The sequence below is a fragment of the Malaya genurostris genome, chromosome 3 (genome assembly GCF_030247185.1).
Source record: "Malaya genurostris strain Urasoe2022 chromosome 3, Malgen_1.1, whole genome shotgun sequence".
In the NCBI taxonomy this organism is placed as follows: domain Eukaryota; kingdom Metazoa; phylum Arthropoda; class Insecta; order Diptera; family Culicidae; genus Malaya; species Malaya genurostris.
The window spans coordinates 94,610,294-94,629,656 of NC_080572.1; the positions used below are offsets into that span (position 1 = coordinate 94,610,294).

Sequence of the window (19,363 nt, forward strand, 5' to 3'; positions counted from 1 at the left end):
AACTAATTTAATACTATTATTTTGCTGAAGATCAAGGCGTTAAGGCGTTTAAGAGTTATGTAATGTTTTTGAGTTTTTTAAGGTATTTTTAAAACTAATTTAAATAAGTTAAAAAAATAACATCCTTCCAATTTTTTCTTAAATTTTTACTTATATTATAACCTTTCAGGAACCGCATAGGATACATTTTTATCGATCTAGCATCTAATGAATATTGATATTTGAAGATTGACTAGTTTTTGACGAAAAAACAATCATAACTTTTCACTGGTAGCTCATATGAAAAAGCTTGGTTAAGCAAAGTTGTGCGCAATGATTAGTTTAATAACTCTTCTGAAATAAACTTTTCCGTAGAACATTTCACAAAAAAGTTAGAACAAAACAAGTGATTTTTAGGAGCCACCCTACTTTTACTCGGGAAAATTGATGTAACTCGATCAAATAAAAGCTAGAGAGGTGCTTTTTTCAGCAAAATTGCTCGAAATAGAATTTCCTACAACTTTATTTTACAACAAAAAAAAATTTGAGTTCAATTAAGAAAGTTAGATTTCAGATTTCAATCTAAATGAGGACCACTCTAGTAACTTTTTTCATCAAAAGGAGCGCCATTTGAGTACAAACAACTATTGTGAAGACACCAACTACAAAAAACTAATATTTAATAGTGAAAATATTTTTGTCACTCTAATTTCCCGTTTCTCACCATAGTGCATTGTGGAAAACTATACGCCATTTTGTAGCTGTTAAACTGTTAAGCTATAGCTCCCCAAAGTAGCAAAACGAAAAGGTAAACTTTGGGGTCTTTTTTTTATGTAAAAAGTGTGTGCGAAATTTGAAAAAAATTGGTGCAGTAGTTTTTGAATGACGATGGACACGGACTTTCAAAACCTGTTTTCAAGGAAAACGCGTTTAAAGTTCGCAGAATGAGATAGCCATAGATAAAGGTAACTCCATAACTTCCAGAGTTTCGTTCCAATAGGCTAGGGTCTAACACTTTTCAATAATCAATTATTATTTTCTTTGTATTTTCTCATAGTAAAACGTTTTAAGAATATTCTGGGAAATTTTCAAGCCTATCGAAACAAAACTCACCAAGTTATAGACCTTTATATTTGCTTCTCTTATACTGCGAAGAAGTAAGAGCTCGGTACACAGGCCCAAGATTTTTGCTTCGATTGATTTAAAAACTTACCAAAACATTCTTGAAATGTTTCATTATAACGAATTATAGAAGAAAAAATATGATTTTTTTTAAATGTTAGACCCTACGGATTCCCTTGAGTAATAAATTGTTTCCATTGGGTTTATAGACAAAAAACTTTAACCCTCAGGGTACGGACTGGGTTATCGTAACCCGAGCGAAATTTGAAAGAAGTGCCATACGAAGAGAAGTCGGCGAGGGGGGTCCGGACCAGGGGGAGAAAAAACTTATAGGTACACACTATTAGAGGCCCAAGCGGCAGAGTCAGTCTCCGCTTTGTGTCCGAGCTAGACACATATAAACATTGTGCTCGGGTGTGGTACACCCAGTCCGTATCGAACGTTACAAAATTTTCAAAAAAATTAAGTTTTAATTTTCGTCTGTTTGCCGCTGAGGAATAAAAAGGTAAGTAAGAATACGTACTCTTTACTTAATTTTGTAGATTCTAACCTCAAAATAACGCGTTGTACATGGTGTAAGCGAAGTATTGTAGTAGATCTCAATCACTTGAACGTACGTCTTATATCGAAATCTTTGCTGCTCGTAGTGAATTATAACTCATTAAATTTTGTTTCTTGTAATTTTTTGTTAAAGAACACGCATTAAAAACATGGCAACGCGTCGAATCACTCGAAGCGTTGCTGCTTTGGAGGAGTTGTACAAGGAAAACGAGGAGGACAGCGTTACAGAGAATGACAGTGACACCGACGACGCCGTAGGTGCGGAAGAGGAAAGTTCTCACGATTCTGAAACAGACGCAGAATCTGAAGGAGAGCCATTGTCAGGCGAAGAAGAAGCAGCTGCTCCGAGAGGCGCCCCGCCGCGCAAACGCGGCCGCCCTTCATACCGTAGCGAAACTGTGCTGCGAGTGCGGCAATATTATGTAACATGACTTGTGTAACTTTTTAATAATAAATATTCGCCTTTAACAATTATGTTTGGTATTTATTTATATGATACTACTCAACAATATCTGAGAAACAATTTTTTTACGCTCAAAGTAATTAATTTTAACCTTTATCATCATAAATCAACGAAACAACGTTTTTTCGCTAACTCGAAAAAACGCGTATTTTCATTTTTCAAAAAAAATATAGTTTTTGGATTAAATCAAAAAACCGTTATGGACATTTGTAAGAACTACTTTTTACCTTTCAAATGCGAGTTATACAATGTTAATATTTTTTTTTTTCAAAAAGTTACAGCATTTTGAAAAAAAAACGTTTTTTACAAAAAAAATTCGAGACCCGTTCACATTTTTCATTATAATTTTTTTTCAATCAGTTAAATGATTAATCTGACAACTCTATTATATTTTTGAGACAATTTCACACAAAATAAAAAAAAATTTTTCAAATTGACAAAGTACAGCTCGATATACACCCAATCAAAGTCGCCGGGTTAGGCTAACCCAGTCCGTACTGAACGTAACTTTTTTATAGTCCGTACCCTGAGGGTTAAACGCGTTTTTCGCAAAATCAGGTTTTGAAAGTCCGTGTCCATCGTCATTCAAAAACTACTGAGCCATTTTATGTTTCAAATTTTACAAACACTTTGGAGAGGTTTCAAAATAATTCAAAAAATTAAAATCAAAATCAAACAGAAACGTTGGGATCTAGAAAAACTTCTACTCTATCTATGCTGCTTTGATTTGTTCACATCTGATTAGTCTGCGCTGAGATACAGTGAAAACCGCAAATCATGATTTTAAAGAAGCGTTCACAAAAATACCTCTTCACCGACTTGTTTCACAATATTTTTCCACGAAAAAAATACAAAATGCTGTTCGAATTATGCTTTTCGTCTTGCAAAACATTTGGATTTAAGTTGTTGCATGATTATTCTGAAAAAAATTCTCCCCCCTTAAGATAATTTGTGTAGTGTACGCAACAAATATATTCGCCCTTTTTTAAAATCAGTCTGCAGTCAAACTGGTCTCTCAACCCGTGCCAAATCTATAACGAAGACGAGTGCAAAATTTCATAGAAATCGGAGCAAGTCAATTCTGATTTTATTACCTATGCAGAAGAATAAGAAGAAGAAGAATATTACAATAGAATCTTATCAAAACTGTATCTTTTGCTAGAAAGTTTTGACTCAAACTTGTTTCGTAATCGGTTATAAGAATTGCTTTCTTGTTTTCGTTTGACTGTCTGGAGACCAGTTCCTACTGATCAGCATTTTCTCGCGCGATGCTTGGAACCAGATGCCGTTCGCTGCAAACAAGCCACATTTATTTTGGTGTACAAAATATGACAGGTTGTCATCTAGTAAATATGATAATAAATTATACACTTAGAATAAATAGGCTTTAATTAATTGATGTTAACTTTGGGTAGCCGCAGATATGTTAATCTATGCTTTATTTTATATATTAAAAAGCATTAGTAGACGAAAGATTGGTTGATAATAGTTGAATAGATAATCACAGAGCTGCCAACATCAGTTTTTGTTGTAATAATAAAAAAAACATTTTGTTTTTCGAAATCTATTGATTTGATTGTAATTTTTGGTGGCTTTTTTGGTAGATCTGTCCACGCAACGTAAAGCATGAACACATTCCAGATGAACTTTTATTTCTTTAAGCATCTGGCATCATTTCGCTTCTTAATATCTAATTTGGAGTACTCATCTTTCGTTAATAAAAATACGTTTCTATATATTTTAGTTCTATCCGACATAAATCTAGGGCTCAAGTAAACGGTGTAGTCATGCACACTACACTTGTTAGATAGTTCATTTCTCCTGGAGATAGCGAACCGTTTCGACAATCGAATAGTTGAAGCTCCCGGTACCCAGGATATAATAGTAGTGACATAATCGCGAGCCAATTCAATGATTTCCGGAAGAAAAAGTAAACTATTTACTTAACAGTCATTTGAAGTTAGTACCTTTTGTCATGAGATGGTCGAATTTGAATTTTAGATTTAATTTAAAACTGATTTTTCAAACTAAATTTTCTGTCTTATTGTTTGTCAAAAAAATGACTGGAACACATAAGTAAAATATTTGCTATTTTTACCTAAATATTGATAGGAACAAACCAATCCACTGTTGTTTTGTTGTTTTGTTGTTCCAAGTAATAATATTCACATTATTAACCCAGATTTTCTATTGTCACTATTCCAATGAAAATCATCGTTGTGTGAAATCCAAAGTCATTAAAATGAAACCCAAATTCTTTAAAATTAAAATACATTCTTTATGCCGAAATGCATTCCTTAAGAAAAATTTTAAGTTCTTGTGTCAAAGGTTGAATATTGCACTCTTTGAAGTCAATAACGATTGGATTGCTTAGCGATAGAACCGATGTCAGTACTTTTTGTTCACTAGTTTTCCTTACTTATAGATTGTCTCATTTTTCACAGCACATTTTTGTTCTTCGTTTCTGTCGTTACGGTAGTAAGTGGTTTTAATGTCGACTGAATCGGGCGAGGGTAAAAGGCAAACTGCGTCAGTTTCGTTATAAACCTAATTATTTGAAATATATCTTAGAGCTTAAGCGGTGTGTCTTTAAACTTATTGCGAAGGAGAATCTTCCCCTTGTTGTTTAATACGATTTATTTATTTTGTTGGTTTTGACTTACAGTTCGCTTCTCGGTGCTGACAAAAATTGAACCAAGTTTGACATGTTGCTCCCCTATTTGTACACACTTCGAAAAAAACTCTGTGATTTTACAAATTCGTTGACAAAAAATGATGGCGAATGGGGGGGACGGGTATAGCGTGATGGGTAAGTCGATGCCTTTCACGCAGCCCGCCTGGGTTCGATTCCCAACCCCGCACATAGGGTCAGAAAGTTTTTCTGGCCCGAAGAGGCGAATGACATTAATGTTAAAACCTCTATAATTGAAACAAAAAAAAAAAAATGATGGCGAATGGTTAAAACCGAGGTGAAGTAAAATAACATAAATTAATAATAAATGGGGCATATATATTCATATTGTCACAAAAATAAAAAAAAATTCCATGCAAATACAACATTAAGTTATTGCATATGAAATATTCCGCCATTTGACGAATCAGGTCTTTATGAATTGAATCATATGAGAAATTAGGTCACCAGCAAAATTCAGAAGTTTTTTCAGTGTACGTACGAGTTTTGATGCGTATTCGACTGGGGCGCCGCAAAATTGTGAGAGCTGAATATTTTTGTTACATGATGTCTTTGATTACACTAAGTTTTTTTTGTTTCGATTATAGAGGTTTTAATCTTAAGGTCATTCACCTCTTCGGGCCCGAAAAACTTTCTGACCCTCTGTGCGGGGTTGGGAATCGAACCCAGGCGGGCTGCTTGAAAGGCATTGACTTACCCATCACGCTACACCCGTCCCCTTTTTTACACTAAGTAAGACGTGTTCGAACTTAAAACCAAATAAAAATAATATAATTTCGATGAAGTTGAATAGTTCTTTATACTGTATAAGTATGTGAATTCTATACACATTTTACGTCGTTGTTTCACAGCCTCCTATTGAGACTGTTAATAAAAAATGTAGAATTATGCAAGTAAATACCATCTTATAAACCCCTCAACAAAGTTGATGTATCTAACGATAGTTAAAGTGAACATTAAAGTAAATTTAATTACTAGCTTACTTCAGTTTTGACAGAACATACAATTATTGTCTGAACAAGTTAGATTTATAAGAAGATTTCTGACGTGTAGCTGGGCCGGTACAGTCTGAAAATTCATAAAAGCTAATGTGTAAAATTTGATAATGGAATATGGTCCTAATGCATTGATGCTATTGCTGCTGACATTCCTCGGTTAGCCGATCTCCCCTATTGAAGGCTTTTTACGAGCGTTCAATTTGCCTCGGCAAAAATGTGCATCAGGATAAAGTTTAATAAACCACTTCCGGGTGCATAATGCTGCCTCTGCTGGCCCCGGTGGTAACGTTAAGATGGTGGTGTCTGCCAGTTTTCCTGCCAACTGGACCAGGTTGGAGTGGTGAATTTCTTCGTTTGAACTTCGCCGACCTCGGAGGTGCTAATCTTTTATTGAATTTATTCAGTCAACATTATCTGCTGCTGCATTATTTATGGAGCAACAATAGATTGGGAAAGTTTCGCAATATGTCTTTCTTGTTTCACGAAGATCGCCAATTCTCCAAGGAAGGGAAATTTATACAAACTGAACTTTCTATTGTTGTTTGATATTAGAACAAAAGCTTTTCATTTGTTGGAAAATTATTTATTCCGAGAAACAACAGTACAGACGGATGATTTTGTAGCGCTAGAATCGTATTTAGTTGGTCCGAATACAGACACTAATTGTCTCTGTTGTGTAATCGTAAACTTTTTTGGTTGAGAACAAAACACTTGGTTAAAAATGTCCTAAATGATTTATTGGATCAGTTCCTGTTCATCCACCATTTTCGTCTGTATTTTTTACTGAGTTTTATTCTAATTAGAGTCACCAATGAGCACAAAAGTCTAACTGGAGTTTCGCATGAATAAGTACAGCAACAGAAGCTTGTTAGTATTGGCAAAACTGTTAGTGCAATCATGCCGACTTCCAACTTTCCAATTAATTTGATCATGCTCATCCGGACGAAACGAAGCTTGCTTATATCAAACAAATCGATGTGCAAATAAAAGTGCCAGCAATCGGTGTCCTCTCGGTGAACGTGTCCGGATCGAGCAGCATGTGCAGGAGCAATATAAAACCTGACTGCAATGACAGCTCTGTTTATTCAGCAATGGCATTTATTTGATTTTTTATGATGCTGTAATAGAGAAAACCCTGATTTTGTTTGTATAGAATATTCTATGAAAAATCAATAAAGTACTACTCCAACTAATGAATCGGCGATTGTGGGAAGTTTCCGTTCATCAAACTAATGACTATCCGTTAAGCCGATCACGGTTCCTGAGCTGATTGATCACGGGTTAAGCCTCATGAAATATATAAAAATAAGGCTAAGGCAGGACCTTTCCAAACTTTTCTCCATTATAATAGCGTTCATTGAGGCAGATTCATACGTTCTTGTTATTTTTTATTATTATTTATATAGAAAAGTTCTGATTTTTGAGCCGGGTCTCATATAATATTCCACTCAGTTAAACAAAATCGAAAAAATGACTACTTGTGGGTGTGTAGCGGTAAGAATATGAATGTATGTGACACATTTCACTTGATTTTTTCTAAAATAGCTGAACCGATTTTAGCACAATTTTATTCAAATAACAAACTTTACAATAAAATACAAATAAAAGAATCAGAAAAGGCTGAACCGATTCTGACAAAACTAGATTGAAATGAAAGTCTTTTTGAAAGTATATACGCTATTGTTTATGTTTTGGATCTGATGAATATTTTCCGAATTATGCAAAATTAAATTTAAAAATTTACTGTTTTTTGACAATATCTGTCACAAGTCATAACTGACCTTCAAAACTAAAAAATGTAGCAAATTTATTTCATTTTCGCTTGATGCTAAACCTAACCCAGTTTCGCCATGGTTGCTGCCAAACCGTTTGTTCGAACTTGTTTCGAACCTAGTTTTAATGTTGTTGAACGGAAAATCGAGTCAATTTCGAACCTGATTCTTATATCAGGTTCGCTCTAGCCCCCGTTGTTAAGTGCGAACCAAACACAGTTTCGTGAAAAGTGTTTGTTTGGTGAAACTATCCCTGGTTAGATTGTAAGAACTATTCACGGAGATTTTTATTTTTTCGCCATAATTGGCGATAAAATGACGCTTGCAATCAAAATTAAACACAATTTTAGTATCACTCAAAAATATAAAAAAGTGTTTTGAATTGTCCTGATTATTTTAGTAATCTTTTTTCTGCTTATTATAATAAAACAATCGATGACCAGTCTCTCTTGTCTTAATTTTTGAGAGAAAAACGATTATTGATGCAGAAAACATGTGGATCGATAAAAAAAGGTTTATCTCACTACTAGGTGGATTAAGCACGGTTTTACTAAGAAAATGTCAAATTTTGTGGCGAATAAATTGATGTTGTGGGAAGTTCTTTTTCATTATTTCGAAATGAAGAAAACAGCAGTTGAAATTTATCGTATTTTTGTGGAAGTATATGATGAGCATGATCTAACTGAGCAAATGTATCGGAAGTGGTTTGCACGGTTTGAAAGTGGACATTTCAATTTGGAAGACGAAGAACGAACCGGAGCGCCATCAAAATTGGAAGATAAAGAATTGGAGGAATTACTCGACCAAGACCCGTCGCAAAAGTAAAACTTGCATAATCATTCGGAGTTACTCAGCCACATTTGCCTGATCTTTAGATCTGTTGTCTCTGTTCGATTGACTTCAAAAATAAGATGAAATTAGGAGTATTCGCTTCAAGTTTTTGCATCGCTATAACAACAGTATTGAACAATTTTCGAACTACTTTTTCTGCGGTAGTGCTTCACAAATCCGAAGCAAAGATATTGTATTCGATTTTATCACAATGCATTAATTGAAAGTCGAGTAATCGCTAAAATAATATGGTGACTCTACTAATGAGATGACTGTTGGTACACTAACCTTAGTCAGAATCTATTAGAATAGAAACAGTAGCTCAATGTTACGATGTTTGCGTGTGGAGTACATGTATGTATGTATGTATGTATGTATGTATGTATGCATGTATGTAAGTTTGTATGTGTGTGTGAGTATGTTTGCGTGCATATGCATATGTATATGTACTTATTTATATTCCTAATATGTTATCACACTCTAAGTGAACTAAGCGAAAAATGAGTTTTACAACGGTTGAAAAGTTTTGTTGATATTCATTTACATAAATATGGATTTTTTAACCAATAATATTCAATAAGTTGCTCTCTAGTTTGCATAATATATTTCAATAAACTGTTAATTTTTTTGCCTAGTGCGTTTGAAAATTCTTCGTGCGGGTTTTTGGTTCAATATATAGGACGTCTGTCATACAAGCCAGTTGTCGTATGAAACAAAAATAACTATTTCAATAGATTAATATGCAAAATATACCTCTATTATAATGTTTTTGACTCTGAAATATATATCTCATCTATTACTATTATAGTTTTCATACGAACAATTTATGAATTCAACAGTTTATAGGAGACATACAATATGCAATGCAATGGTATGCAATACAAAGGTGGAACACATTCACGATCTCTCCACTGCAGTAAACTTCACTCTCTGACACATACAATGTTTGCTGACGGCCCGAACGAGCAGCATTCAGTTCATCACTCGTTTCTCTTCAATCGAGGCTCAGTTTAACCACCGTCAGTTGATCTCTTGAAGTAACAAAATATCTCTTTCAATAGTGTGGGAGCGGTCTTCAAATAAGGTTCATGTAAACATTCGAATTGGTTCAAGATAGTAGATGAAAGACTAACCAGATAGCTGAAATATCAATCACAAAATACACATAAATTAATTGTTTCCTCCTTAAGTTTTCATTTTTAACACACTCCATTTATAAGTCTATTCGTTCGAAATTGCTTACTACCAAGAGCGAAGACAATGAAGCAGCTAGACTACTTGGCACTTGAAACTGAGCAAGAAAAACTTCATATGACTAGGTACGATTATTCAACTGACGATGAATTCGGGGAGCTTCACTTGTAAATTGCAGCAAAAGTCATATGAATTAGAAGGGATATGCTGACGGCCAGTGGCCATAAATTTCATTTTCATCTTATAATATTCGATTGAAAATGAAATTTTACCGCACTGCACCAGTGCGAGAGCAAATATGTCTCGGTGACCCGTCTGTGCATCACGAGTTAGAACGCTGCTGTTGAGATTCGCTCTAAAGCAGAGGGTAATTGCGAATCATTTTACTATTGTATGGTATCACAATCGCAACAGGAACGCATGACGCATGTTTATGTTTGTTACAGTATAACTTCAGTATAATCTAACGGGTTCTTACCAAATTTGGCACAGGTGAGCAATTCCAGGAATGAGTAGACGAAAAAGTGACAAAATCAGAATTGCCTTTTTCAAATCGTTTCAACGAGAAATTAAAATTTCGAATATATCTGTAAATTGTTTTAGCTGTAAATTCTTCATTTTTCAAAAGGCACGGATGAGATAGCCATCAATAAGCCATTTTGTTAATTTAATTTTTTTTGATTCATTTTGAAATTATTGAGAATTGTTTAAATTATTGCACTATTAATTCTCTACAACTTCTTCCTGGACGTCATTTTTGTACGATTAACGGTTTCCGAATTACAACTAGAAGAACTCGATCATTTGCATGCACCCGTAAACTGTTTTAGTTGTAACTTCTTCATTTTTCAAAAGGCACGGATGGGATAGCCATCAATCTGTAGGTTTTAATGATCGCTTTAAAATAAAAATGATCAAAAAAAAAAATTAAAACACTGATTTTTTTTTACTTTTTCGGATTATTTTGTAATTATTGAGAAAAAAATTAGAAAAATTTTCAGTCTATATACTTTTAGAGTGCCCAATCGATTCCCTACAACTTCTTCCTGAACGCCATTTTTGTACAATTAACGGTTTCCGAGTTACAACAATTTGAAAAAGGCATTTTTGTGAAATGCAAAAACACATACGCCCTTTTTGAAAATCAGTCGTGAGTAGGATTGACCTCTCCATCGGTTCAAAACTTATGGTTTGCCATACTGAAGCCATATGCAAAGTTTCATCCAAATCGGAGAAGGTCAAGTCTGATTATCTGCTAAGCATTTCTGGAAATGCTCAGGTATTTCTTGCTCTTTAGAGGTTGTCATGAGCACGCCCGTACCCAGGATTTCGTTTCGGGAGGAGCTCAAAGATAAAAATTAATGTTGCTGAAGATTCCTTATGTACCTAATTTTCGGTGTGTGTTTTACGGGTGTTTTTAACAGACATTTTAAGCCTTTTCGAATTGCAACCTGTACAGGAATGCGCAGAATTAAATCGTAAATATCTCTTGTTGTATTTCACGCAGCAACATAATTTCTTCTCCATACCATTGAAAATAGGTTCAGTAATTTATGATAAAATTTTCAGTAGTATGAGACATCCAAAAATAATTCAAAGTTGAAGTTTATGTGTGAAATGTGTGAACGGAAGTAGGAACGAACATTAAGATGAAATTCAGTACCAAAATAAAACGCACAAAATTTCAACTGCATGAATTAAACGAAGCATCGACCAAAGCGTATTGTGCAAAACCGACACATAGAAATACGGAATATTTTCAGTGATTATGGATGGTTAAAAACCATGAGTATTTTTCATTAACTATGCGGGAGGCATATTTGTGCATGTTGCTTAAAACGATCAACTTAGTCTTTCAGTTTATAAAAAATTGCTGTTATAATTTATTATATCGCCTATAGCGAAATTGTTCAATCTTTGTTACAGATCAAAATCTTTAGCATGAGCTGTGTACCGCTTATTCGGTTTATAAGCGAGAGATGAGAATGCTGAGTGTGATATTTGTTGTGGTCGACTTTTTTTCCAGTATATATGCATCTATGCAATTCCTTCAAAACTCACTAACACTGGTAGTTCCCATAGACAGTACGAGTAGTAAAAATTTTGCTATTTTGCTTTTTTAAATTTTCTCAAGAATTTCGAGCTTCCAAATTCAAACAGCCAAAACCGAGCTGATTCTAAGAAATTTTGTTTTATTGCATCCTCTTGTATACTTATGGCTACATGTTTTAGGTACAACAATTTACCAAACATGTTTTTGGCACTTTCCACAAGGTATCCTTGAACATAACAAAAAATACAAATATTTTGCGTTATAAATTGAAAACATTTGGTTTCATTTGATTTTCTTTATAATTTAAACGTCAATCGTTGCCATCATGAAAAATACAACTATGCCAAATCTTCTGATGAATCAATATAAATATAATTATAATAAATAATAAATCAACAAAAATGTATATCTGTTATGTTTGTTAACTTTTTTTATAATAAATAAATAAAGAATTTTCTCAAACTAAAGAAAAACAATCCAAAGTGTGGAAAAGCTTGTTAGTTTATTCGTACACACGTCATCCAGTTATGTCGCTGACATTACCCAACCGCCTTTTTTTCGAGAGAAGAGAGTGTATCAAGTGTTCTTAATAACATAGAATTGGTTAAATAATTAGGTGAAGAAAACTCAGTTGAAAAGTTATTTTTCTCTTTGATAGTAATTTCTCTTAAATATATAGCTTGCCGTTTATTATAACTATATACACACCCAAACCTCCGTTTACGTAAACTTTTTTTACGTTGCCTCTTTTTACGAACAAATCCCAAATAACGTGAACTTTTTTTACGAATCTACCTCGTAAAAAGAGGTTTTTGCATACAATGAAAATCATTTCCGGCTTATTTACATTCCATGGCTTATTTACGATATGGGTATTTTCGGAACGGCTTTGATGAGTAGATGTCAGAAAACAATGTTTGAGGTGGTTCTGAATTCCAAAGCGACGACTTCCGGTTTATTGATATTCCTCGAACCCCCTTACAATATTCCTCAAAACCCCTACAATAACGGGTTTGATGGGTAGATGTCGAAAACGATGTTTGAGGTGGTTTTGAATTCCAAGATGGCATAGCCATCTGCTCCATTTCTTTATATCCAACATTTCGCATTATTCAGGGCAGCTTCAACAGTCTTGATAATATGAAACTGATTTGACTGGTATTTTAGTTTTTGTTTTATTAAATCCGGCTATAATTTAGATCTAACGCAGATATTATACTACTGCTCCAAAAATGTAAGCGCCTACTCATCAAACCCGTTCCGAAAATAGTCATATTGTAAGGGTTTTCCGGGAATATCAATGAACCGGAAGTCGTCATCTTTGAATTCAGAACAACCTCGAACATCGTTTTCCGACATCTACTCATTCTGATGGTTTGTAAAGAATATCGATGAATCGGAAGTCGCCAACTTTGGAATTGATACAACTGAGAATATTCTTTTTCTGAAAATGCTGATAATTTTCGTTCCATAATTATACATTATATTATACATATCCAATAAGAAAAACTTTTGTTATGTCATAATTCGATTTACGAACCCCCGATTATTACGTAAATGGAGGTTTGGGTGTACATATGCTATGAAAATGTCTGTGGATGTTCTACACTCGAGTTTCGAAATGTTTGAACCTAGTATGAGAACGTTGAATTAAAAAAATCGATTCGGTCTTTGCGATGTTATGTCCGTAACGAATCGCAATGTGATTTGTGATTCATACTGGCTTATAATATATTTGGCACAAGATTTTTTTTTTGCATTATTATACGGCTTAGGACCAAACTAGATAATACTTTCACTTATCTTATTTATTTTCACACCATTTTGAACAATTCATTGCAATCAACTGCATTGATTGCTTAATTCGAAGTGACATCTTTGAAATTTGAAATTTTACTTAATTAAATACAGCAGAAGAAGTTTTTAACTATACAGTCTTGCCATCAATACTCGACTTTTACCTATTTGGTCTGATATAAAAATATTACTTCCGGATGGAATGTGCCGTGTTAGGTAGAAAGTGATTGAATGTTTTCACTGTCACTAAAACCAATCGTAGACTATTTTCTTATAGCACTAATGAAACTACCAACCAAAACGGAGGCGGGTTTTTCACCTCATCAAAACACATTTAAAAATTGTACTGCACGGAACGACCGAAATTAGCTCTGCGCCTAATTCATATTACTGTTTTTGAATTAGTTGATTTTAACAACAAAATTTCCAAAATAACTATAAAATTAGTTAAAATTGAGAATTTACTTCGCTGAAAAAAACTCTTATTTTTAGAGAATGTGTATAGTTGGCGAATATTCTGGACACAAACCAGCAATATTTCAATCCAACACGAAATTCTCATTGACAACTAATTTTGTTATTAAAATCAGAAAATTTGTTTCTATTTATCTATCACCATCATTACTGAAGGACAGCACAAAGAAAACAAGAATGAAATTGATTTAATTAACAAGTTTATTAGCCAAAAACTCATGAGAAGTGTCAAAGGAAAACAATCCATTAAAAAGCTAAAAAGGGCAGTTTTGTTGAAACTGCTTGCAAATTGATTAGATGTTTTTCGCATGTGTTGCGATATATCCATATATACATTTCTAAACCGATATGTAAAAATGCCGTAAACTGTTAGTGGAAAGTGTATTTATTCAGAATTGGTGCGCATTTGAAGCGATTGTGCGTAATAATGTTTTTACGCGGAACAGTGAAGTTAGTTTCGAATGTTGCACTCTAATTGTACACGTCAAATGATGTTTTTTGTATCTTCCAACCTTCCGGGCCACGCCGTCCGGTGTACTACTTGTATTCGGTTTCTGTTTTCCGAGTGCTCAAAGTTTTCAGTGAGAGAGTCGATTTCGCGAAGTCGTATGAAGAAAACAGCGATTTAGAAGAATAATATTCAAAAAGAAGTTTATGTTTCGCTTATGTCTTTTTCTCCAATACATCATCGTATTTATACCTGCCAATATAGAAAAGATAACCACGACTGAAATTTTTTTCGGTGGTAGTGTGTCATCTAGTGGCTAGTAGTCATTACGGGGTTAACGTTTTTTCGGTGAAAGAGCGCCATATAGCTGCAAACTGCAGAAACCAATTAAACCATTTATGTTGGTTGAAAACAACGTTTTATTTCTCTTATTCAACTAAAAAATTAGTTGAATGGATATGAAGTGTGCCTTAGCTAAGAAATTACAGCATGTTTAATTGGTGAATTCAACTAAAAAAAATAGCCATTTCAACAAATAGTTTATTATTATTAAGGGAATTAGAATTAAAAAATCTAAATTAGCGAAAGTAAGATTTTTTTAGTTGTCTCAAAAACTAACTAACTAAAATCAGAAAATCAACAATTTTTTTCGCCAAAATGCTGATTTCGGTCTTTCCGTGTGTATAATATTGTAATTATCTTTAGAAACTCGGCGAGGGTTAAAAAAAACAACACACGAAAATAAATTTGTTTGATCAGCACTTCGTTAATCCGTCCATCAAAAATCAATGTTGCTTCAAATATTGTGTCAAAACGATAATTACTTTTATACGCGGTATTTCACACACAGAAACCAATCGTCTGGCCTGATTACAACAATTTCTTTTTTTCTCTCTCACTTTTGTCTATTTACAGGACACACTCTATAAAACTCAACAACCGACCCTGACAACCGTATGGCCATCCGGAAAAAGATCCTTCATCATAGTCGTTGACTGTTGTTCCCCTCTGACCGTTCGTAGTACATTGCTGTTTCCGGCTGTAGTCGGGAAAAAGTTCGGATTGTTAGTGCCTGGGATATGTGCAGCATAGTCTTCACCACCAACATCATTGTTGCCGCCAGACAACCTGGGCCCGTCAGCAGCACACGATTCAATTGAGTTTTCCTCCGGTGCTATCATGTGTCACGTAGCCCCTTAATGTTTTAGTGCAGCGAGAAAAAAATTCCTGTATTTGTGTTGACACGGAACTTGGTGCGGCATAGGACAAGTGTATTATAAATGGAAGACTTATTGAAATTTCGAAAACGCTGCAGCGTTTGATAATCGAGTCACAAGATCGAAAACAGAATCCAACGGTACGATGGATAGTAATCTGACATACTTCCTGACCGGAGGAGGCTTATTTGGTGACAACACCTCACTGGATGAGTTCGTACTGAGTGGTTTAGATGGAAGCGGATTTGAAGGATCGAACGACAGTTTTTTGCACAGTAACTTCACCTGTCCCCCGACGAGTATGCCAATTACGTACACTCTTTTCATGATTCTGTACGCTGTCGTGTGTCTGATCGGTGTCATGGGCAATACGTTGGTAATCTATGTGGTGCTGAGGTTCTCCAACATGCAAACGGTAACCAACATGTACATTTTGAATCTGGCCATTGCGGACGAGTGCTTCCTGATTGGAATCCCATTCCTAATCGCAACGATGCACATGCGGCGCTGGGTTTTCAGTGGAGCCATGTGCAAGGCTTACATGGTCAGCACATCGATTACACAGTTTACTTCGTCAATATTTCTGTTCATCATGTCCGCCGACCGGTACATTGCCATTTGTCATCATATCTCCTCACCGAAATACCGAACGCCGCTCGTATCACGTGTGGTCTCTGCGCTGGCTTGGCTAGCCTCAGCCATAATCATGCTACCAATAATGATATATGGTAACAGTATTGAGGTAGTGCCCAACACATACTCCTGCCAAATTGTGTGGCCAGAATCGCACGAACACCTGCCTGGCACTACCTTTACCCTTTACTCGTTGATACTGGGATTTGTCATCCCTCTCTGCTTCATTATGACCTTTTACTGTCTGGTGATAAGGAAGCTTCGCAACGTTGGACCCAAAACCACAAACAAATCACGCGGAAAACGACGCTCGCATAGAAAAGTCACTAAATTAGTTCTCACTGTCATCACAGTGTACATTCTATGTTGGTTGCCGTACTGGATTTCCCAGGTGGCGCTCATAAGCTCACCAGCCGAATCATGCCAAACGCGTTTAGATATCATCCTATTCCTATTAGTAGGCTGTCTTGGTTATATCAACTCAGCTATCAACCCAATTCTCTACGCGTACCTTAGTGAAAATTTCAAGAAAAGTTTCATGAAAGCTTGCACCTGTGCCGCCCGGGCCGAAGTGAATGCCCAGTTGAAACTTGAAAATAGTGTCATGCCCAAGCGGTCCCGCACTCGCACCAATTCGGACACCACCCAGCTGACGACATCCAAGGTGCAGCACCGACTGTTGATCGATCCAACCACAACGGGTACGACAACCACAACAGCAGCTTCAACTGTGTCCTCACGGAATCCCAGCCCACCGGTTCAGAGGAGTTTGATGAATAATAGTAATAATAATAATAATAACAACAATAATAGCTACGGTAACCACAGTGCTATCGCCGGTAGCAGTGGGAACAATGCAAAGAACTGCAACAACGAGCAACGACCGGGAACGGCCACCACCCACATTTATAGTAGCGTGAATAATACCAGCTCGACGGCATCAAATGTCAACAGTAGTGTAGGCGAATTAGTGCAATTGTCTTAAATCGAATCTTATACAGTTGTTCCAAACAATTGGCTAGGAGAATATATTTGTATAATATGTCAAAAATGTGGCAAAAAAGTGAGAAACAAAACGATGTAATTAAGATAAAATTGAATGTAATAAAACTATTCACTATTTCGGGGCCTGGCCACGCGTTTATGTGTGGGATGTGAATTTTATATAGTTCGTCATTCAATATTTTTGGAATAGCGATTGAGAAACTGCTGAAACCATCTAAAATTACTCAAGAAAATCATACAGCGCAGCACGTAACCTTTCCGAAGAACTGCCTAAGGCGGTCGCCTAGTTCATCATTTTAACATAACCGGTTTTACCTTTTTACCTTGTTACCTTTTATATATATATATATATATATATATATATATATATATATATATATATATATATATATATATATATATATATATATATATATATATATATATATATATATATATATATATATATATATATATATATATATATATATATATATATATATATAATAGGTATAGAATTTAGAAAAATTTTCCGAGGTCCGGAGGGCCGAATGTCATATACCAATCGATTCAGCTCGACGAACTGAGCAAATGTCCGTGTGTGTGGGTATGTATGTGTGTTGTCAACTAAGAAATCGAGATCTCAGAGATGGTTGGACCGATTTTGATCATACTAGTCGCAAATGAAAGGTCTCCCCGTCACCCTGAACGCTATTGAATGGTTTTGAGATCGAATGTTTACTTTTTGAGTTATACGAAGTTTTATGTCAAAATTTTCACAGTATTTGTCACACGTGACCTTGAAAGGAGAATATGTTTCCAGACTTAGATTTCGCACGGTAATAGCTATCCAACAAGCCATAGGTTGTTAAAATCCGTCCATTTTTAAAGGATATATCGACATTTTTGTGTAAGCGACTATTCGTCTTATTGCGGTAGTAGGAGTTTTGAGCGCTGTATGACAATGCAATGCTTGGAAGCAACGTGAAACACGATTTTTTATACTGTTACATACAATTGTTTCTATGTACCAAAAAGACTGTGTACAGCATCCTTTTTAGTGACATTTTGTGTCGGACCGACTTTAGCACGGTTCGTTTTTGGCAACATAATCGTTCGAATATGACATATGTAAACTAGATGATGGCAGCATTTTCGAGTTGATAGCAAATCCATAATTATATTGATTTAAACTACTTACAGTAATAAATGCTGGAAGAACATAACACCCATATACCATTCGAATCAGTTCGTCGAGATCAGCAAATGCGTGGGTGACAAACAATTTCACTCATTTTTTTCGGAGATGACTCAACCGTTTTCAACAAACTCAGATTCATATGAAAAGTCGTATGCTCCCAAACAAGGTTCCTGAATTATAATCCGAATTCTGGTTACTGAGCTACAGGATGATATGTCAAACGATATTAAAATAGTGCAACTCATTTTTCTCATAGATGGCTGAACAAATAAACTTATTTCAGTTTCAGCGGTATTCAGTTTTCGATTCGGAAATTTAATTCGCACTGCGATTTCTCAAAGATGTCTGCACTGATTTTCGAACATTTTGAATCAAATGTAAAATAAACAACTCTTCAGGTGAATTTAACTGACTTCGACTACACTGATTTTCGAATTCCGGTTCCAGTATCGAATCGTTTCTGAAAGCACAATCGTTTTCTAAAAAAACAAGGATCAGCCCCATAGGGTTGTTCGAGCCATTGATGTGGAACAAGGCAACCAAAATTTCTAATGATCTACAATCAAAAAGTTCAATCAATCCGAGCCAACACCGAACATCATTTGTCTTTATTTGCATTTGTTTTATGACCAACGAAATTACATCATTATCCCAAATGCATGCAAATATATCTTTGTACATACTTGCGATTTTGATAATTAAGCTTCTCTTCGCCAAGCTTGTGTTCAAGTTTTTTATGCAAGCAGTTTTTTTAGCGTTAAGTTTCTCTACCATTCTGCGATTTCGGTTGAAGCGATAAACTATTTCTCATTATCAATCGAGTTCATCTAATATATATTAGAAAATTATCTTAAGCACTCAAAATTTATCCAAAGGTAGTTGTCAATTTCTCATAGGGAAACGACATAACATGGAATTCCGAGCTTGCATGACATAAGATCAGA

The 19,363-nt window shown here is 35.0% G+C and overlaps 1 protein-coding gene across 21 annotated transcripts in view; it reads left to right on the top strand.

Moving 5' to 3' along the window:
• Positions 1 to 17,398, top strand: part of LOC131438867 (somatostatin receptor type 2-like) — a 209,766-nt gene extending 192,368 nt beyond the window's left edge. For all 21 annotated transcript variants that reach the window (XM_058609225.1, XM_058609234.1, XM_058609218.1 and 18 more), the window contains one exon: positions 15,300 to 17,398. In XM_058609225.1, the coding sequence (XP_058465208.1) occupies positions 15,747 to 17,219 (1,473 nt within the window). In that variant the 5' untranslated portion in view covers positions 15,300 to 15,746 and the 3' untranslated portion in view covers positions 17,220 to 17,398. The remainder of the gene's footprint in view (positions 1 to 15,299) is intronic.
• The last annotated feature ends 1,965 nt before the right edge of the window (positions 17,399 to 19,363 follow it).